The following is a 24,060-nucleotide window of genomic DNA, read 5'->3' on the forward strand; positions in this document are numbered from 1 at the left end:
CTCATGTTGCTGGTTCAACAGCAGCAGAAACACTGAAAATAACAATGGTCCGCTTCATAATAATATGTCTGAAGGCAACAATGCCAAAATTCGTTTCATGGTAAGAATTTGAAACGAGAGACTCAACCTTGTAAATCTTTCCTTGCTATTACCAACGGGTGGGCTTCTAAGGCCCACAGAGAATTAAATCAAGTAAATGAATTTTAATTACATTTTTATTCCGAAATTCTGTAATGACTCAATAGTACATTCAATAACGAACAATTACCTTTGCTTTCAAGTTCATATATCAAAGGGTGTGGATACAACATAGAAAAACTGAGTCAGTGGGCCTACGAGGCCCCCCCGTTGGTAATGCTAGGGTTAACATACTGTCACACAGAGGAAGGTGTAAGTAGCTGAATGATGAACTCTAACTTCACTTAATGAAGATTTATCAGCACTTGCACATACAAGAGTGTGGAGTGAACTGCCTCTGGCCAGAACACATATGGTATATATACAGCACCAGAAAATTCCAGTACAATGATTTATGCCATTTGTGGATACTTCTAGAATGTACTCAAACTGAATATAGAAATTAAAATGTTTCAGTTCAGGTGAGTTTTGAACTCATGACCCTCCAGGCAACAATCTGTTATTGTAACCACTACACTATGGTGACTGTGCTACTCGGCTTGTTCAGTGACATTGCTCCCTCCTTAAGAGAAGACCGTATCGGTGTTATGTCCTCCTAGTCCGGGAATGAGTCATTGGTCCTGCATACTCTGACTTCTGATGACTGATGTCCCCCCTGGCGGTGATCTTCTTAGAACTTCCTTTGCCACTACATTCTTCAGTACCTTTCCACATGTTGCTTGTCACTGGAGCTTCGGCTGTACCCTGGGTTGCAGGATTGTTATAGGGCTTCATTCGAAGGACGTGGACCATATCTCTGATCTTTCGTCACCTTGTGTCGGGATCGAAATCTTCAACTTCATAAGTAACATCAGACAACTGTCTTACAACCTTATGAGGTCCAAAGTAGCGCTTGAGGAGCTTCTCAGAGAGACCAACTTTCTGAACAGATCCAAACGAGGTACCAGGCTGGTGGACAACAGGGCAGTGGCTATCGTCATACCTTCAGTGATCGTTTTCTTGAGCTTGCAGTGTGTGGAGATGAGCTAACTGCCAAGCTTCCTCAGCTGTGGTTAACACCTGGCTAATCTAGTTGTCATCCATGCCATCAGGAAGTAATGGAAACACAGTGTCCATCGTCGTCGTTGCCTCACGCCCATGCACCAGGAAAAATGGCGTAAACCCTATGGTGTCTTGTTTGGCGGTTTTGTAGGCAACCATCACAAAAGGTAGCACCTCATCCCAGTTGCTCTGCTCAACATTGATGAACATTGACAGCATGTTGGCCAAGGTCTTATTAAGGCGTTCAGTAAGCCCATTAGTTTGGGGATGGCAGGTAGTCATCATATGATGAGTAATGTTGCACCGGCAGTTTATCTCTGTCATAAGATTCGATTAAAAAACTTTCCCTCGATCCTTAATTAATGACCTTGGGGTACCATGTCTTAATACAATATCTTCTATGATGAATTTGGCTACCTCGAATGCTTTAGCTGTTTTCACAGCTTTTGTAATGGTATAGTGTGTCAGATAATCAGTGCAAACAATAATCCATCTATTGCCACTAACAGACATTGGAAATCGTCCAAGGAGGTCAATCGCAGCACACTGGAAAGGCGTTTTGGCTGGTGGAATTGGTATGAGTCGGCCAGGTGGTTTCTGAGGAACTGCCTTTCTTCTCTGGCACTCTCGACAGTGCAACACACAGTGACGGACACTCCTAAATAAACCTGGCCAGAAAAATCTCTTGCAGATTCTATCGTATGTCTTAATAAATCCTAAATGTCCGGCCTCAGGTGTGTCATGTAATTTCTGTAGAACATCTAAGAACGTGTGTTTAGGAATCACTGGTAGCCACCTCTTTCCAAATGGATCAAAGTTTTTCTTGCAAAGTAATCCATTAACTACCTTAAATTGTCCTTTCACATACTCTGACCAATTTAAGGCCAGCATAATTTGAGATATCTTGGCATCTTTCTTCTGCACAGCAGAGAGATCCTGGAGTGCAGCGAGACAGTCACTACCTTCATCAAAGTCTTGATGGTCTTGCACAGGGTTTCTTGAGAGACAGTCTGCATGTTGGTGTTTTCTTCCACTTTTGTACACTATGGTAATGTCATACTGTTGAAGACGTAGTGCCCACCTGGTGTGAGTCGTCCTGTTGGATCCTTAAGATCTGTCAACAAATAAAGTGAATGGTGGTCTGTAACAACTGTGAATGGCCTTCCATAGAGATACTGTCAAAATTTGCACACGGGTCAGATCACAGCAAGTCATTCTCTTTCTGTAGTCGAGTAGTTTCTCTCAGCTTTTGTAAGTGTCCTAGAAGCATAGGCAATAATCTTCTCTTTTCATCCAAAATCTGCACCAGAACAGCAGCGATCCCATACCCACTGGCATCTGTGTGTAGTTCTGTAGGTGCTTTCTCATCATACAGACCAAGTACAGAGTCAGTCATCAGAGCTTTTCGCAGCACATTGAAAGACTCTTGTTGATCACCACCCCAGATAAATTTAGCATCAGCTTTTAACAACTCTTGGTGTGGCCTGGCTTTGATACAAAAGTATTTGATAAAACGACGGTAATAAGAACATAATCCGAGGAAGCTTCACACATTTATAATACATTTAGGAATAGGAAATTCAGTTATAGATGTCACCTTTTCTGGGTCTGGATGCACACCTTCGTTTGACACAGGGTGCCCAAGTATTTTGATTTCTTTTGCTCCAAAGAGACACTTTCTCGGATTAAGTTTCAGTCTGGCTTGTTGGAGACACTTAAGAATGGCCCTCCGTCTTCTTATGTGTTCATCAAATGTCTCTGAGAACACTATAATGTCATCTAAATGACAAACACACATTGTCCACTTCAGTTGCCTTGGAATATTATCCACCATTCATTCAAAAGTTGCTGGTGGATTATACAAACCAAATGGCATTACCTTAAATTCATACAGGCCCTCAGGGGTGATGAGTGCAGTTTTCTCATAATCAGCCTCATCTACTTCGATTTGCCAGTATCCCGAGTACATGTCCATGGTTGAGAAAATCTTCAGACAATCTAGTGTATTGTTAATTCATGGAAGAGGGTAAATGTCCTTTTTAGTTATCTTATTGAGCTTCCTGTAATCAACACAAAAGTACCAACTGCCATCCTTCTTCCCGACGAGAACCACTGGTGGTGACCATGGGCTCTGCGAAAGCTGAATGATGTCATTCTTCATCATTTTCTCTACATCGTCATGAATTATTTGACATTCCGTTGCTGACATATGATATGCTCTCTGGCTTATTGGTTGATGGTCTCCAGTGCTAATCAGGTGCTTCACTGTCAATTTGTCTAGTTTGCTCTTCACCTGTGGATTGAAGCATTCAGAGAACTCTTGAAGAATGGCAAGTAGCTTCTTCTGTTGTTCCTTAATGAGATCTGGTGATAGTTGAGCTAGAAGATCTTGTCTCGTAGTGGTAGTACTAATTTCGCCCACAGACTCGTCATGGAACGTTTTTATGATGCTCAGCTGTTCTGCAATTAACGGCTCAGCGTTTGCTACACACTTACTTCTTGGAATGATCTGTGGTTCTTGGCGACAGTTAACTAACCACAATTCACCAAATCCATTCTTAAACGAGATGACCAAGTTATTCTTCAGTGGTATGCTTCTCTTACATTCCACTACAAGATCCATGGGTTGATGCATGGAATGACACATGACAGCTACCTTTCTAGCGCTGACTGCAGGATTGATCACTTCATCCAGCACACATAGTCTCCACAAACTCTGATGCGCATCTTCCTGTCCACAGTATCTCATCTCGTCTAGTATAATCTTCAAGCAATCACAATGTATAATTGCCTGAGAAGCTTTCAAAATGTCCCATCTGAGAATGATGTCATGACTACACTCTTGTAAGCCATGTTGCTGTTGTTGAGGTCTTCAGTCCGGAGACAGGTTTGATGCAGCTCTCCATGCTACTCTATCCTGTGCAAGCTTCTTCATCTCCCAGTACCTACTGCAGCCTACATCCTTCTGAATCTGCTTAGTGTATTCATCTCTTGGTCTCCCTCTACGATTTTTACCCTCCACGCTGCCCTCCAGTACTAAATTGGCGATCCCTTGATGCCTCAGAACGTGTCCTACCAACCGATCCCTTCTTCTAGTCAAGTTGTACCACAAACTCCTCTTCTCCCCAATCCTATTCAATACCTCCTCGTTAGTTATGTGATCTACCCATCTAATCTTCAGCATTCTTCTGTAGCACCACATTTCGAAAGCTTCTATTCTCTTCTTGTCCAAACTATTTATCGTCCATGTTTCACTTCCATACATGGCTACACTCCATACGAATACTTTCAGAAATGACTTCCTGATATTTAAATCTATACTTGATGTTAACAAATTTCTCTTCTTCAGAAACGCTTTCCATTGCCAGTCTACATTTTATATCCTCTCTACTTCGACCATCATCAGTTATTTTGCTCCCCAAATAGCAAAACTCATTTACTACTTTAAGTGTCTCATTTCCAAATCTAATTCCCTCAGCATCACCTGACTTAATTCGACTACATTCGATTATCCTTGTTTTACTTTTGTTGATGTTCATCTTATATCCTCCTTTCAAGACACTGTCCATTCCGTTCAACTGCTGTTCCAAGTCCTTTGCTGTCTCTGACAGAATTACAATGTCATCGGCAAACCTCAAAGTTTTTATTTCTTCTCCATGGATTTTAATACCTACTCCAAATTTTTCTTTTGTTTCCTTTACTGCTTGCTTAATATACAGATTGAACAACATCGGGGAGAGGCTACATCCCTGTCTCACTCCCTTCCCAACCACTGCTTCCCTTTCATGCCCCTCGACTCTTATAATTGCCATCTGGTTTCTGTACAAATTGTAAATAGCCTTTCGCTCCCTGTAGTTTACCCCTGCCACCTTTAGAATTTCAAAAAGAGTATTCCAGTCAACATTGTCAAAAGCTTTCTCTAAGTCTACAAATGCCACGTATGACCACTTATACCCACACGAATGGTACATCTTCCTGTAGGTTTTACATATTTCCCATTATCCACCTTAAGCAGAGATGTTTTGTTGTCAACGAATATGATTTTCTGCAACTGGTGACGGTAGGTCTCCGAAATGACTGAATATGATGCTCCATAGTCCACAAGAGCTTGGGCTGGTTGGCCATCCATGAGTATATCGATGCAGTTTCCTACCATTTTTGTAGTGATCAACAGTGGAGGATTCTTCTCTTCAGCACCCTCACCTTCAAGGAAGGTTGCACCCTTTAGTTTTCCAGGTTGCAGTGGCTAGGTGATCGGCTGGAGTGATGAAACGGTGATGGAGACCTTGATTGGTGAGTTGGGGAACATCCTCTCCAGCGGCTAACTTGCAGCGATGGTGATCTACATTGTCCTGCACCAGAATCTTCTTGTTCATCTCCATTGTCCAGGAGTTGGCGTCGGCTAAGATCGGTCTGCTGTCTTCTGGCGTCGGCGTCATCAAATATCCGCTGCCTTTCTTGACAATAGCGCACCACATGTCCTGGGCATCCGCATTGGAAACATACTGGTTGGTTATCCTGCGTCCTCCAGATGTCTGTCTTCCTTGGTGCCAAAACAGGTTCCTCATGCGGCATTGTAGGAATGTAACTTCACCTGGGTTTCGACTTTTTTACCATTTTACAGGGAAATAAAGAATGATAGATTGGGTTCAATGTCTGTTCCACTTCCTCCCTTATGACCTCTTGAAGCGTCTCAGTTTATTGCTCACTGTGCAATCCAAGTGCCTTCTGAACTTCCTCACTCACTACCTGATGAAGAACACTTGTGAAATCAGTATCTTCCTCCATCACAGACATCAATATTACGTTTGGAAGCCATTCAAACTTCTTATGTGCAATTCTTTTTCGATTCAGTGTCTTGATATACTGGCACCATTTTATGAAGTTGTCTGCTGTCAAAACCTCCTTCAGGAGTAGGGCTTGATAAATGTCCTCAGCAACACCCTTCATGAGATGTGCAACCTTATCTTCCTCCTTCATTCGAGGATCCACTATTTTATATGGCTCCAAGACATCTTGAATGTAGGATGCTGTCGTTTCTCCTGGATGCTGTGCCCTGCACTTTAATTTATCCTCAGCCTGCACTTTCATTTATCCTCAGCCTTGGCATTGTGTGTTGCCAAACTACTTGCACAGCGCCACCTGGAATACTTCCAAGGTTGTGAACTTCTCCTTGTTGTTCTCATACCATTGCTTGGCAGTGATCTACAAGCAGAAAAATATGTTAGCCAAACAGACAGTGTCATCCCATTTCTTAAATTTGGCTATATGCTCATATGCCTTCAGCCACTTGTTTGGATCTTGGCCATCATCATCAGAGAACCCGGAAGGATGTCTCATGTGGTGGCATACAGTTGGTGTCATCGTGATGCCCTCTTCTTCTTCTTCTTCTTCTTCTTCTTCTGTCTCAGATAGATTGCAGTCTGTTGAATATGGCTTGAACTTGGGTTTCTCACCATGCAAACGGCAGCTCTGTCATGGCCTGACGGGAGCCACTGTGTCATTGATAATGTGTGGGATCACAAGTTCCAATACCTGGCACCTCCACCAGATAATTTGATGTAGAGGAAGGTGTAAGTAGATGAACGACAAACACTAACTTCACTTAATGAAGGTTTATTCAGCACTTGCACATACAAGATCGTGGAGCGAACTGCCTCCAGCCAAAACATATACGGTACAGAACATTCCAGTGCAATGATTCCTGCCATTTGTGGATACTTCTAGAATGTACTGAAACCGAATATAGAAATTAAAATGTTTCAGTTCAGGTGAGTTTTAAACTCACAAACCTCTATGCAACAATCTAGTATCATAATCACTACACTACAATGACTGCACTACTCAGCTTCTTCTGTGACAATGTTTTTAATTTGTGGGTTACTATCCTTACAATTCATCTTAATTTGGACTATATACATTACAAGTTGGGTTAATTTCATCAGTATATTAATCCAATAATGTTACAATACAAGCTCTTTCATTTACATAGCTTTGTGTAAGCCTAGTATTGCATACTTTGTTATTGTATCATACTTTTCAGTAAATTTTTGTCCTATTCTGCTACGTTACACTATGACACAAAAATGCCCAAAATTCATTCATACAGTATTTGTGAGTGAGAGCACATAGTGACTTACAACAAGCTTTACACTTAATTTAAAATGTTTAGGAAACTTCCTGACAATCCCCACAAAATGGGAAAAGGAAAAAAAAAATATTATTTATTACATTTTTCACTGTTCATGCAGTAAACTGCCACATCAGGTGTGACATTTTAATTTATTACTTCTTCACTGTTAACTGTATTTGCAGTGCACTTTGGTGACACTATTCACATATACCACGGAATATACCTGCAAAATTACATTATTGTACACAGGTAGTTATTGAGATACAACACCAAAAACACTGAGATGTGCGAAAAACTGCCACATCATGCATGGTGTTTAAATCCACGTATGCCATTAAATGTATCTACAAAATCAAATAATGGAAATCCAGGATGGAATAATGACAACATTATGAAAAGGATAGATTGCTACTTACCATATAGTGGCAATCTAGAGCCACAGAAAGGCATACCAAGAAGACTGCTAAACAAGTAAGCTTTTGGCCAAAATGCCTTATTCCATCCTGGATTTCCATTGTTTGATGTTGTAGATACATTTAATGGCATATGTGGATTGAAACACCATGCATGATGTGGCAGTTTTTCACACATCTCAGTGTTTTTGGTGTTGTCTCTATATAACTACCTGTGTACAATAATATAATTTTGCAGGTATATTCACACACCACAAACATTCACAGAAACACAACTCTCACACACATGACCACAGTCTCTGGCTGCTGAGGCCAGACTTGGCCAGTTTGGTGTGCGTATATTGTCTAATTCAGAAGAAGACCTTTTAGCTGAAAGCGTACTTGTTTAGCAGTCTTTTTTGGTGTCCTATCTGCTACTCAACATCTCCGCCATTCAGTGAGTAACAATCTATCCCTTTCATAAATGTACCTTCAAAATTATATCATTGCATGACACACAGTTAAGGAGATACGATGCCATAAACATTGAGCTGCATGAAAACAAAATTGAAGTGTGAAATTAGCCATAGATACAGGTGAAATATGTGCACAGATATCTGTGAAATATGTTGAATATATGTGAAATAATGTGACGTGCATATGTGGGCAAAGCTGTGGATAAAAGCTGCTCCTATACACTTAAATCGATTTCAACCAAACTTTGTGCACATACTACTTACTATCTGAAAGAAAATACTGTGGGGTGAGAACCAGAAACCTCCTACTGGATGGAGGTGACAATGTGGAGAGAAGATGAGAGCGAGGAATAGGTGGACAGACAGAGAGGTGGAAGTAGGAGATAGACAGACAGAGGGGAGGGGGAAATGGACTCAGAAAGGGAAAAGTAAGAGATGGACAGAGAGAGGGGGAGGAGGAGATGGACAGAGAGAGGGGGAGGAGGAGATGGACTGAGAGATGGGGGAGGGGGCATATGGACAGAGATATGTGGAGGTGGAAATGAATAGAGATACGGAAGAGGAAGATGGACGGAGAGAGTAAGGGGGGGTGGGAGGGGGAGGGGAGGGGGAGCAGATGGACATAGAGTGGGGGAGTAGTGGATGGACAGAGAGAGGGGCAGGAGGAGATGAGGGTGGAGGAGTTGGACAGAAAGAGGGTGGAGAAAGAGTTAGAGAGGGGGCAGATGCGATGGACAGAGAAAGGGGATAGGAGAGGATGGACTAATAGGATTGGAATAAATACTTAGCCAGGCAACACTGGGTGCTCAGCTAGTTGCTTTATAAAATATAGATGCTCTGAGTGTCAAATCCTGTGTTCTGAGTACCTTTAACAACTGATATTGCAACACAAATTGGTGCTAAAATACTGAAATTATTTTGATTACTACCATTTACAGAGGCTTCAATGCTAAAGTTGCATCCAACTATCTTATCAAACATGCTAAAGATTATTATCTATTGAACTGTTTCTAATTTCAGTGATCAGTCATGATGTTACACAGTGTTTTTCTAGGGCTTTCTATACATTAATTTTATGTGGAAGTAACTGCACCAAATAAGTCTTGCTATTACTCCTCCAAATTTGACCAATTACAAACTCATAAATTCTCTACCACAAATTTATATTTCGACAATGGTCATTATATTTACAGCCAGTAGGCGCACAATTCACAGTTCTTTCATACAAAATTAAGTAATGAGTGATAAATGTGAAATGTAGTCATACAGTAACAATATAAATAAGAGGATACAGTGTAGCATATATTTCATCTATCAGATGTATCATGTAATACAGTAAGTGAATCTTGTACTATTACCTTACAGTAAGTAGTCTTTCACATTGTAACATAGTGTATATGAACCACCATTTCTTACAACTATGCAACAGACTTCAAAGCCATAATTGTGTGCAATATGAAAAAAGAAGGAACATCATCATAGGATTGTACAAGAATAGAATATCATCATTTAGAACTATCTGGTGGAACTGTCTTCTTAGACTGAAAACAGCAGCACCCAACTGTGCCTCACATGGTCTGTAATATAGCAACCCCCTGTAAACTCCCCCCCACCCTTTCCCACCTCCCACTTACTTACCTGTCCCAACCAGTTCTCCTTTCTTCTTTGAAAACTGAACCTATTGTTCTTAAAGCAAGGATTTCTGTTGTATATTTTAAGTATCTATATTAGCTATTGAGACATGAACCTCTTGGAGGTAAATATGGAGTGGGCTCTCTCTCTCTCTCTCTCTCTCTCTCTCTCTCTCTCTCCTCTCTCTCTTGCTCTCTCTCTGTGTAATTTTAAGTATTTTCCCTCATTACACCACACCTAAATTTGTAAACTGAAATTTACCCATATGTAAGCCTGAATAATCAAGAAAGTTTTTTGTTTATTCCAAATATTTCTGAGTAGCAAACTGATACAAAAGAGCATGTTATTACCTGCTCCAGTCCAGCTGTGTTTCCAACTTCAAGTAAATGATTTCTCATCAGTTCTCGGGGTGTTTCTGAAGTGTCTCGAGAGAACATTAACATAGCAAATAATGGAACATCTTCCCCATTTGTGTAGTTATGGTACAGTTCAATAGCATTTTTAAGCATATGTAGTTTAACTGCTTCCATTATGTGCAGGTCCATTGTAGGATCAGAATTTAAAATATGTGTTACTTCATCTTCTCTGTCTGCAATATGTGATGCCAGCAGACGAGGCTATAAAAATATCAAATTTATATGCTATACAACAAATTGTTAGCATCTTCAACATAATACAGTCAGGATATTTAGAACAAACAAGCAAAAATATTATTCAATATAAATAGATAAATAGTAATGTAACAAGGAACAACTGTCCATCATATTCAAAAAATATATATTAAATAAAATATGTTGTTATAATGATCACCCTGAAAACAATTGCGATGTGATATGCAAAAAACACGCAAACAATAAAACAGTAAGAAAGGATATGAATGTTGAACATCTCCAGTGTAATAACACATTCATTGAATGTGTAGTTATTGATCTTCCACTATCTACATAATTATATCCACATATTACAATGGGGAATCAGTTTTTGTATACCGTCTGTTAGAAATTTACCACCTGCGATAACTATGATCATGATGATGATGATGATGATGATTTGATACACAGTTGTTCATTAAACATTTTGAAACTGGGTACACAAGTGTCATCGTGATGAAATGTCTGTTCTTTTCAACTGCTAGATTAACAATTTCTACCAACTTAATTTTTACTTTTGTATTTCAAAGGTATGAAAGTGAATGTCTGCATTCAAATATGACTCCTTCATGCTTTTGAGCAGTAGATATAGTCTAATGAATTGAAATGTGAGCTATGTTGTGCATAACAAGGAAAAAGATTCAACTGTTTGTGTACTCAGAGTAAAATAAAAATTGGACATTGAGGATAACTATTTATAGTACATACAATTCTTATCTCTTTAAAATAAATATGACAGAATGTCATTAAAAACTCTCTTTGCATAGTAATCCCAAGTAGTCTGAAAATACAGAGTTGCCCTTCAAGGAATACACTTCATTTATTTGACCAATGTCACTTACAGACAATCAGAACTGCAGGGGGGTTGTGGGAACAGGGTATGTGCTGGGGAGACAGATCCCACATTCACATTTCAGAGGAACAGGTGCTAGAGGAAAGGATTCAGACAGAATGGGTGCTGAAGCAGCAGTTGAAGGCATTAGTTGTGTGTTGTGCAGAATGTTCAACAAGGATGGCTACAGCTAGCATCAGTTTGGTGGTGGCTATCTATGTAGATAGACATCAGATTATTTGTCATACCCATATAGAACACTGCACATCAATTGCAGTGTGGCAGGTATATGTGACATAGCTATTTTCTTATGTAGCCAGATGGAAAATGTCTGTGACTGCATTGCAGTAGTAGATAGGGACTGGATGTATGGAACAGGTCTCGCCATTAGATCATCCACATGGGAATACCTATAAGCTACTGCTCTGAGAATAAGGATGAAAAATGGATACACTAGCACACTGCATTGAATAGGTGACAGAATATCGTTTACCTCCAGGGCACAGTGAGAGGTAGTAGAAGCCCTGGGAAAGGATGTTGTTGAGGTTTCCAACATTTGGATAATATCAAGAGAGACACTGAGCAGAGGCTGATTTGCAGAAACGATAGATATGTTTGTATCATGGGTAGAACTGATACACGAGATCTTTTTCAGAGCTATCTACTTCATCATCGGCTCTTTTGCCCTACCCATTATTCTTGTCTGACACCAATCTGCTTGCGAAACCAATCAAAAACAGAGAATCAACCAGTGTATTTGTGCCAGTCTGGGAGGTGTAGGAGGGGGAGGGGGGATGTTATCGTACAGGGTGTCCCTTCTAAGGGTCATGAGATGCATTTCTCTGATGTTTGGCAGATATCTGCAATTTTGTCTTTGCTTTGTGTTGCTGTTGTATTCCATTATGCACAAAATTATTTTTAAAGCAGAATTTTAGTATGACTGCGAAATCTTACACAAAACATTTTTTCACATTCTGGATTAATGCATTTTAAATGCTCTTACTCTCCACAGGTTGGTTACAGGGCAAAAAATAGCAGTCTCAGAGTTTTACCTCTCTCTCATTGCAGAAGCCAGAAAAATATGCAACAAAATGGTACAAATCTGACAGAGGAAGACGTTCTGATTTACAGGAAGGCATTTTCCACATACTACTGTGAGTGAATTTTCAAAGAAAAATTTGCTGATGCACAGATGTGTGGTTTCCATGAAACAGAAAGTGCACGAGGAAACTAGATACCAATGTAAAACTTGCAATGTACCATTATGTGTTCTACTCTGTTTCAAGACTTATCACACAAAGAGGCATTATTAATCATCGGGAACTAAGACTGATGTCATAGTTGAAATTATTTGACACTTGCAAATAAACTGTTTTGTTAAAAAAGAAAGAAACAAGATCCATAAAAATATAAAAAAAGAAGATCCATAAAATCATAAAAAAGAAGATCCATAAAAATATAAAAAGACAATATAAAAAACTAATTTTAACTTTGTCAGCACCAGAGGAAAGCCTGCATCAAAAAGAAGGCTTGGGAATAGATACAATGAGTGTAAAGAGTATTCAGACATTTCCTTCAGGTGAGAAGTTCACTGGCAAATGAACAGAAATTGTGTTCCAGATATTACAATATATATTCTGTACATAATGTAAATGCACAGCATATATTGCACCAGCAAAACTAAACTCATGTATACACTTCTACTTATAATGAACTAGAATTATTATTATGTAATGTATATAATCATATTCAGATATTATTTTGATAGCGAAATTTACGCAAGGGCAATAAAGCAGGAGTGAAAATACATACTGTGCATTGAAACAATTATTCAAATGCTTCAAGTTTCTGAATTTGAAGTACCCCTCCAGGTTATGAAATGTGCTGGCAACAAACAGACTTGGTGTTTCAGAGGCTACAATATTTATTTCACATGTGATGTAAATACATAAGGTTCATTCCACCAGTTAAACAAAAACTATACATATGTATTCATCACTTTATACTGTGATGAAATTATTCCAACATGATGGATTTTTTTGCCATGATACTTTCCTAAGGACATAAGGAAGGAGTGGTAATATATACCGAGTATTTAAAAAAGTATTCAAACTATTATGTTCTCACTTTGGAGTGTCTCTCTAAATGAAAAAGTAACAGTATGCTGGCAAGAAACAAACTTTCTGTTTCAGATGATGCTATATATATTTTGTACATGATTTAATTACACAGCATACACTGCACCAGCAAAACAAAAGTTGTATGTATTCATCTGTGTACCATGTAATGTAGACAGTTATATTTCAGTATTGTGATACTTGGCCATGGATGTTGTGTGGGGACTTATAAAAGGATTGAAAATAATACACATTTCAAAAAGAATTCAGAAGGTTCAACATTCTGAGTTTGAAGCATCTCTCTAAATGAAATAATGTGCTGGCAACAGGTGGACCTGGTTTTACAATATATATCCTATGCATGAAGTAAATACACAGCATACATCACATTGGTTAATAAGAAATTATGCAGATCTGAAAGATTTTGTATTTGGAAACATTGATTTCTGGCCTTGAAGTTTGCCAGAGAACAATTAATTTTATCTATGTAGCATACTTAAAAAGTATTCAGATGCATCAGAAGTGTTTTCTAGCAAGAAATTCCCTTCCCTTGTGTAATTTTTGAATGAATTGTTGTGCTAGCATGCACCAAGAGAACAGATGAACTAGAAGGGAGTGAATGTATGGATTCTGCAATTTTTGGCTTGCAAGCTACCAAATCAGCACAGTGCCAGGAGGCTAGCACAGGTAATATACAAGATAGGGAGCAGTCAAGGATGGAAGGGTCCAAGCATAGGTAGTCAGCTTAGGCTACAATGAAATCACACCCAGCTTGGCCTGTGGCAAACATGTCTGTAGCAGCAAATTTTATCAGTATATTTGTCTCATCAACAAACATTACAGGTTTCAAAGAGTCCTCCATTGTCCCCAGTAAATCATTTATGTAGACCAAGAATGGCAGTGAACCAAGTGCCAAATCTAGTTGTATGCCACATTTAATGTTTCTCCATTCTGAATTTAAGCTTGTTCATGTCATATAATTTGCAAATGTGTTGAATGCATGTAGTCTACAGGAAGAATATGATACCTAAAATCAGTATTATATTCCTCAATGCACAGAAGAATTTTGTGCTCTCGAAATTTAAAAATTTATTATGGTGTATGTTTCTGATGTGAAATATACCTATATGTGTCCAAAGAGCACACAGAATGAAAAACAGTTTTGCAAACTGACTGACCTATCCCCATCATCTACTGCAAGCATGTTGCAGACACTCCTTGGGGATATTATGAGAAGGTGACTACCATCCTCCCCAGATATATCAACATAAAACTTAGCTTTTCTCTAGTATGTTTAAATGCTTACCATATACTGGTTGATAAGTTCTATTACCAGGTAGTATCAGATAGCGTGAAGATGAATTAAGAGATTTCCACAGAAGAGTTCACAGACTGGTTATACAGACATAATTAGGTTACTATTCAGAGTGAAATTAGGGCAGTGGTGGTTCATCCTATGGCACAACAGAGCAATGAACTCCATAGAATTATTGGCGTGAGAGAAAATTTTACAGTGCATAAAGATTTTCAACTTAAAATAATACATTCTCCTGCCTCCATGACATATAATTATGTTAATATGTATGAATATCCCTGCTGATGTCTATAGTCATGTTTGAAACTGGCAGTCAGCTCTTATGTGCTCAACTCAACCCATGTGCAAAATCCAGCTGCACCCGCACTCCTGGAGACCACAGTCCAGCTGCTGAGTTCATTGGAAAGGGCTGAGAGATGAGTGGAGGCCAGGAAATGTTTTATATCCTGAGCATTGGAGCAATGCTCCAGTGTGTATCCATGAGAGCCTCCACTTCTCCTCCTGCTACTGCTGAACCTTGCCAAAGTACAGTTCTTCTTCCTCCCCAGTTGATGCATTGATATGACACATAAATATCACATTTTGAATCGAATTCATATCTACACTATTCTGTAGCTTATAATATCTGTTGTGTCATTGATCCATGTGAGCTATTATACTTCTCAAACTGCAACAGCGAGAGTGTAGTCGACAATGACAGGCAGAAGTTTTACCATATTTGTTGCAGTAAAGTTTCCCATTCTATTATCAGTTTTTATAGTTTGTTATGTGCAAGAATTTGATATTGTTGTGTTTTTGAAGATACAAATTCTACAGTATCTACAGTGTAATTCAGGATTTATGATATTTCAGTGCAGAGACTTAAGAGAAATTAGTTTCAGTTTACCTTTCCTTCCACTTGAAGATAAACTTCATGTCAAGGAACTAGGGAGACCAACACTGTAAATCATGTTAGTCAAGAAAACTAAAACAAATGTAGACTGGTAATGTGGTTGTGATATCACAAACAAATTGTATTGTTTTCCATGTTTGTTGTTTCCAAAAAGAATTCCGGAGGTTGCATTACTTGGACACTAAGAGGCAAGGACGGTCTTGGACATTTACTGTATTACAGAAGATGAAGAAACATAAGTTGGCTAAATCACATATGGCAGCAAAGACAGAGCACAACTTCATAGTGAAACACAGTATCAGATGACAACTGGATAGTGCTTATAGGCTGTCAAGTGAAAGTGTGACACAATGATCAGATTCACAAAAATTGTTATGTACTCTCAAAAATTGTGCATTGTATTAAATTTTGTGGTGCTATTGAGCTTGCACTTCATGGATATGACACAGTTACTCATCAAAGCCTGAAATTTTCCACAGTCTTATAAATTTTACTGCTGAACTTGATGTTGTGCTTAATGATCACCTTTTGAAGCCTACTGTTCTCAAACACACTTCTAAACATATTCAAAATATTTACTTTATTGTATACTGGAGGTTTATGATGATCAAATAACAAAGGAAATTCCTGTTGCTGCTTTTGTACAAGTTATAGCAAGTGAAACAACTGACATTTCAGCAATTTCAGATTTTTTGTGGTTATCAGATACATTTTGTCTGAGGATAAACTGACAAAAAGGTTTTTGGGTTTCCTCATTCCTCATAAACATGACGCATAAATGTTAACAGAATTGCTTAAAGAAACTTTACTGGATGTTGTGGACAATTCAGAGAAAGTTACTTCTCACAGCTGCAATGGTGCAGATGTGATGAGTGGTCATCATTCAGGTATAGACTCTTCTGAAAGAGCATTTCAAGAATGACTGTGTTGTTCACTGGTAGATGCATAAGTTGAATCTAATTTTAGACTTAGCAATGTGTCAGAATATGGACATCAGAATTTTTATTACCTTAGCAAGCTTCTTAGTTTTTTTACATAATTATTCACAGTGAATCGCAACACTAATTGACATAGTGAACAGAAAAGACCCTCTTGTTTCCAGCATAAGATGGAATTTTAAATAAAGAAATGTGCAAATTGTGTAAGAAAGTAGAGTGTCACTTGCAGAACGCTTGGACAAAATTGAGCTTACATCTTGACAAATTACTACAATTATTCAAGCGAGAGGGTTCTGCCTGAAATTAGAGTATCCAGTATTTCAATTTTGGTTTCTGTGATCAAACATATTATGGCACATGTTGACATTTGGTACAGTCAATTACAAAAAATGAGCAGCTGACCCACTGAACACATAAAAAGGGATACAACATTTCAAAAGAGTCATAAAAGATATACAAGGTAGCATCATTGACACATTTCCCACATCCAGAAAGTTGATGCATCCTGCTAAGAGACTGAGACAGGGAAATGAAATTCCAAAAACTATTCTTGCAAAAGAAGTGTATGATACAAATATTGCTGAGGTTGCTAAATGCTTAGACGTCATAAGGCATCTCCCTGCTGCAACTTAATTATGAAAAGTTTGTTTCATATTCTGCAGTAACCAAATAATATCTAAAACCAATCCAAACAACACAAATAAGGCTATATTCATAAACCTTGAAACAATAAGAGAAATAAGCCTCTTGTGACTCCACACGTAACAAGACAAAAGAATCATACAGAATGTGCAACATAAATTATACAAAGATGAACTGATGTGAGTGGTACAAACGAAGAGAACGTAGTGAGACTGAGTCAGCACTGCTCTGCGTGTATATAGGTGTGAGTCAGTAGTAGATGATGATGCAGAAACCATCCCATGTACACACCTCCTACAGGCAGCCTCTACTGGCGTACCTGTGCTGATACAGTTGGCAGCTAATTTAAGTACATGTGCACATTGACACTACACTCAGCACACACACACTCAGATGCACTAGCAGCATCATACAGTATACGCAACTTGATTTCGAAAAATATTGCTGAAGAGATCTTGTGAAATATATCCCTTCCTAGGAACAATACCAGAGAAGGAAAGTTTGCTACTCACCATATAGCAGAGATGCTGAGTTGCGATAGGCACAACAAAATGATTCACACAATTATAGCTTTTGACCATAAAACACACACACACACACACACACACACACACACACAATATCTGCAGTCTCAGAGAACTGAAACCACACTGCAAGCAGCAGCACCAGTGCGTGATGGGAGTGGCAACTGGGTGGGGGTAAGGAGGAGGCAGGGGCGGGGAGGGGGGAGGGATAGTATGGTGGGAGTGGCAGACAGTGAAGTGTTGCAGTTTAGACAGAGGGCAGGAGAGAAGGTGTGGAAGGGGGAGGGGTTAAGTAGCGGAAAGGAGAAATAAAAAGAAATTAAAAGATGGTGTGTTGATGAAATGACAGCTGTGTAGTGCTGGAATGAGAACAGGGAGGGGCTGGATAGGTGAGGACAGTGACTAATGAAAGTTGAGGCCAGGAGGGTTATGGGAACGTAGGATCTATTGCAGGAAAAGTTCCCACCTGCGCAATTCAGAAAAGCTGGTGTTGGCACAGGCTGTGAATCAGTCATTGAGATGAGGGATATCATGTTTGACAGTGTGTTCAGCGACAGGGTGGTCCATTTGTTTTTTGGCCACAGTTTGTCGGTGGCCGTTCGTGTGAACAGACAGCCTACATACAATGCAGCACAGTGGTTGCAGCTTAGCTTGTAAATCACATGACTTGTTTCACAGGTAGTCCTCCTATATAAATGATACCAACCATTTTCTTGACCGATTCTCCATAGTTCCTGTCCCTTTACCACACGGTGCCCTGCTCATCACTATTGATGCCACCTCCCTGTACACTAACATTCCTAATGCCCATAGCCTTACTGCTATTGAACACTACCTTTCCAGATGCCCTATGGGTTCCAAACCAACAACCTCCTTCCTAGTCTCCATGACCAACTATACCCTCACCCACAATTACTTCTCCTTTGAAGACATTACCTACGAACAAATCTGCGGTATGGCTATTGACATCCGCATGGCACCATCCTAAGCTAACCTATTTATGGGCCATCTAGAGGAATCCTTCCTAAAAACCCAGAATCCTAAACTCCTCACCTGGTTCAGATTCATTGATGACATCTTTGCTATCTGGATTGAAGGTGCGGACACCTTAATCACATTCCTCCAGAACCTCAACAACTTCTCCCCCATTTGCTTCACCTGGTCCTACTCAACCCAACAAGCCACCTTCCTAGATGTTGACCTCCACTTCCGAGATGGCTACATCAGTACCTACATCCATATCAAACCTACTAACCACTAGCAATACCTCCACTTCAACAGCTGCCACCCATTCCATACCGAGAAGTCCCTTCCGTACAGCCTAGCCACCCATGCTCATTGCATCTGCAGTGATGAGCAGTCACTCTCAAAATATACCGAGGGTCTCACTGAAGCCTTAACTGACCGTAATTATCCTCCCATTCTTGTACAAAAACAAATCTCCTGTGACTTATCTTTCCAGTCTCCCACCACCTCCCAAAGTCCCACAGTCCGGCCACAGAGGAGCATTCCTCTCGTAATTCAGTACCATCCGGGACTGGAGCAACTGAATTACATTAGCCACCAGGGTTTTGATTACCTCTCGTCATGCCCCAAAATGAGAAATGTCCAACCCATTATCCTTCCCACCGCTCCTATCATGGTATTCCACCATCCACCGAACCTACACAATATACTCGTCCATGCTTACACAACCCCCGCTCCCAATCCCTTACCTCAGGGCTCATACCCCTGTAACAGACTTAGATGCAAGACCTGTCTGTTACATCCTCCTACCACCACCTACTTCAGTCCAGTCACTAACATCACCTATCCCATCAAAGGCAGGGCTACCTGTGAATCCAGTCATGTGATTTACAAGCTAAGCTGCAACCACTGTGCTGCATTCTATGTAAGCATGACAACTAACAAGCTGTCTGTCCACATGAATGGCCACTGACAAACTGGTCAAAAACAAGTGGACCACCCTGTTGCTAAACACGCTGCCAAACATGATATCCCTCATCTCAATGACTGCTTTACAGCCTGTGCCATATGGATCCTTTCCACCATCACTAGCTTTTGTGATTTGCGCAGGTGGGAACTTTCCCTGCAATACATCCTACATTCCCATAACCCTCCTGGCCTCAGCCTTCGTTAGTCACTGTCCTCACCCATCCAGCCCCCTCCCTGTTCCCATTCCAACACTACACACACCGAGCGAGGTGGCGTAGTGGTAGCACACTGGACTCGCATTCGGGAGGACGACGGTTCAATCCCGCGTCCGGCCATCCTGATTTAGGTTTTCTGTGATTTCCCTAAATCGCTCCAGGCAAATGCTGGGATGGTTCCTTTGAAAGGGCACGGCCGACTTCCTTCCCCATCCTTCCCTTATCCGATGAGACCGATGACCTCGCTGTTTGATCTCTTCCCCCAAACAACCCAACGCAACCCAACACTACACAGCCGTCATTTCACCACCACAAGTTGCGTTTGCACGAGTGTGTGTGTGTGTGTGCGCATGTGTGTACGTGTGTCTACTGCTGACAAAGGCCTTTATGGCCAAAAGCTATAATTGTGTGAATCATTTTGTTGTGCCTATCGCAACTCAGCATCTCCGCTATATAGTGAGTAGCAAACTTTCCTCCTCTGGTATTGTTCCTAGGAAGGGATATATTTCACAAGATTTCTTCAGAAATATTTTTGGAAATCAAGTTGCATATACAGTATTATGCTGCTAGTGCATGTGAGTGTGCTGAGTGTAGTGTCAATGTGCACATGTACTTAATTTAGCTGCCAACTGTATAAGCACAGGTCGGCCAGTAGAGGCTGCCTGTAGGAGGTGTGTACATGGGATGGTTTCTACGTCATCATCTACTACTGACTCACACCTATAGACATGCAGAGCACTCCCACCATACTATCCCTTCCCCTCACCGTCCCTGCCTCCTCCTCACTCCCACCCTGTCGCCACTCCCATCATGCACTGGTGCTGCTGCTTGCAGTGTGGTTTCAGTTCTCTGAGACTGCAGGTGTGTGTGTGTGTGTGTGTGTGTGTGTGTGTGTGTGTGTGTGTGTGTGTGCGTGCGTGCGTGCGTGTGCGCGTGTGTGTGCGCTCGCACGCTATCAATGTCCATCCTTCTCTCTTTTCTTTCCTGTGTTTCTCTTGTTGCCTTACGAACCGCGCTGCCCACTCTACTTATGAGCCACACTGTATCAACTGTCTCAGCCGCATGCAACCAATGGCCTCAAGACCACGCTGATTGTTGGTGCAGCATCTTATGTCTCACATTACTTCCACCGATATAATTAAGCCTATACCTTTATACTGACCATGCTCCCTGTGTCAGTTCCCGTATTTTGCGTGTTATCTCCCGCACTTTTCTGGTGTACATGATCTTATGTCTCCAACTACAAACCCCTCCCCACTCCCCACACTTTCTCTGTTCTATCCCTGTTCGCACCCACTATATCCATCTTATCCAGTCACGTCTGCCATCCCCCTTCTTCACGCTTATCCGCCCTTGTGACTTCTCACCAATTTTAGTGAGTTTTTGCCTTCCACTATCGTCATCTCCCTCAGATTTCATCTCGTTTCCCCCCCCCCCCCCCTCCCTCTTGTGCATCCATTCGTCCTTTTCGTACTTTTCACACATATTTAAGTTTATCTTTGCATAATTTTTCGGATGTAATTCTACTTTCTGATGTAATTTTTCGCATTTTTTGCACCACCATGGATCCTTGTTCCTTCCATCTGCATCAATACAGAAAAGTTTCCTTATCCCTAGCCAGATCCCAGTCCCACATACTGTTCCTGCGTTGTTGCTTGGCTCATGAAATCCCTCCTAATGGTCTTACCTTCATATTACCCCTCCTTCCACAATGACCTCCACATGTTCAGATTCTGCCAATCCTTAGCCCTCACCAACATAATCCTGCAAAACCATATCAACAAAGCCCAATCCTCCTTGCTGCACCTTCTCTCCATCTGCAAAATTCTCCTACTATGTAATCCCAAATTCCTGGAACCCATAACACACACTGAAACTTTTGCCCTGCAAGAACTTGAGCAACATGCACAACACCACCTCAAAAAGCTCTCCATCCTGCTAACTTCCTACTCCTGCCTCGGAGTACCACTGTCCACCACTTCTACAACAACCTCCAAACCTCCCCCATGGCCCCTCATAGCTGACAAATCCTGTCCCGCAGAGCTACCACACTTACACCACCCTCCAAAACTCCCTCTCATCACCACACAGAACCCAGAACCTAAACAGACCTGCAACACAGTTATGAACCTTTCCTCCAGAAACCTTAGTCCCACAGAAATATCAGTCCTTTCCAAAGGCCTCACCTTTTGCCCCACTCCCAAATTCAACCATGCAGACCTTCTCTCCTTCTCCCAGTCCCTACAATGGAAACACTTTTCACTACCAACCCGACCAATCAGACTCAACCAAAGACCAATATTGAACCTTGCCTAACTCAGTTCACTCCTCCATCCAACTGCGCTCTACCCCCACTGCCTCCAAACCACCCCCTGTTAACTTTACAGAACTTCTTAACCTCTAACCTTATCTCACCATCATTCCCCAAATCCCTCAACATGCAAACTAACCTTACATCCGCAGAAATAACCGCAGTCCACCATCTAAAAACTGAGCCCAACCTTATAATCCTACCTGGAGACAAAGGTTCCACCACCTTTGTTTTGAACCGCAAGGATTACATGGCTCAAGGACTCCGTCAGCTGTCAGATACTTCCACCTACAAACCATGCCACAGTGATCCCATTCCAGTAATCCAGCAGGATCTCCAGTCACTACTCAAATCCTTAGGCCCATCCCAGAGCCTCTCTCCAGAGTCCATCTCTCTACTTACCCCTACCACTCCCCGCACTCCCACCTTCTCCATGCTTCTATAGTCCATAAACCCAACCACCCAGGACGCCCCATTGCGGCCGGTTACTGTGCCCCCACTGAGAGAATCTCTGCTCTCATAGACCAACACCTTCAACCTATTGCCCAGAACCTATCCTCCTATATAAAAGATACCAACCACTTCCTCAATAAACTTTCCATAGTTCCTGTCCCTATGCCACACAGTGCCCTGCTCATCACTATTAATGCCACCTCCCTGTACAGTAACATTCCTAATGCCCATGGTCTTACTGCTATTGAACACTACCTTTCCAGACGCCCTATCGATTCCAAACCAACCACCTCCTTCCTAGTCTCCATGACCAACTATACCCTCATCCACAATTACTTCTCCTCTGAAGGCATTACTTACAAATAAATCTGCAGTATGGCTATGGGCACCCACATGACACCATCCTATGCTAACCTATTCTTGGGCCATCTAGAGGAATCCTTCCTAAAAACCCAGAATCCTAAACCCCTCACCTGGTTCAGATTCATTGATGACATCTTTGCTATCTGGATTGAAGGTGAGGACACCTTAATCACATTCCTCCAGAACCTCAACAACTTCTCCCCCATTTGCTTCGCCTGGTCCTACTCAACCCAACAAGCCACCTTCCTAGATGTTGACCTCCACTTCAGAGATGGCTACATCAGTACCTACATCCATATCAAACCCACTAACCACTAGCAATACCTCCACTTCGACAGCTGCCACCCATTCCATACTGAGATGTCCCTTCCGTACAGCCTAGCCACCCGTGCTCATTGCATCTGCAGTGATGAGCAGTCACTCTCAAAATATACCGAGGGTCTCACTGAAGCCTTCACTGACCATAATTATCCTCCCATCCTTGTACAAAAACAAATCTCCTGTGACTTATCTTTCCAGTCTCCCACCACCTCCCAAAGTTCCACAGTCCGGCCACAGAGGAGCATTCCTCTCGTAACTCAGTACCATCCGGGACTGGAGCAACTGAATTATATTCTCCACCAGGGTTTCGATTACCTCTCGTCGTGCCCCAAAATGAGAAATATCCAGCCCATTATCCTTCCCACCCCTCCTATCGTGGTATTCCACTGTCCACCGAACCTACACAGTATTCTTGTCCATCCTTACACAACTGCTGCTCCCAATCCCTTACCTCAGGGATCATACCCCTGTAACAGACCGGCCGGCCGGAGTGATCGAGCGGTTCTAGGCACTACAGTCTGGAACCGCGTGACCGCTGCGGTCGCAGGTTCGAATCCTGCATCGGGCATGGATGTGTGTGATGTCCTTAGGTTAGTTAGGTTTAGGTAGTTCTACATTCTAGGGGACTGATGACCACAGCAGTTAAGTCCCATAGTGCTCAGAGCCATTTGAACCATTTGAACCTGTAACAGAACTAGATGCAAGACGTGTCTGTTACATCCTCCTACCACCACCTACTT

At 41.2% G+C, this 24,060-nt stretch overlaps 1 protein-coding gene across 1 annotated transcript in view; it reads right to left on the reverse strand.

Annotated features, from left to right (window-relative positions):
• Positions 1-24,060, reverse strand: part of LOC124555767 — a 225,168-nt gene that overhangs the window by 10,352 nt on the left and 190,756 nt on the right. The window contains exon 10 of the mRNA XM_047129813.1: positions 10,163-10,429. Coding sequence (XP_046985769.1) covers positions 10,163-10,429 — 267 coding nt within the window. The remainder of the gene's footprint in view (positions 1-10,162; positions 10,430-24,060) is intronic.

The sequence above is a fragment of the Schistocerca americana genome, chromosome X, assembly GCF_021461395.2.
Source record: "Schistocerca americana isolate TAMUIC-IGC-003095 chromosome X, iqSchAmer2.1, whole genome shotgun sequence".
NCBI classification, from domain to species: domain Eukaryota; kingdom Metazoa; phylum Arthropoda; class Insecta; order Orthoptera; family Acrididae; genus Schistocerca; species Schistocerca americana.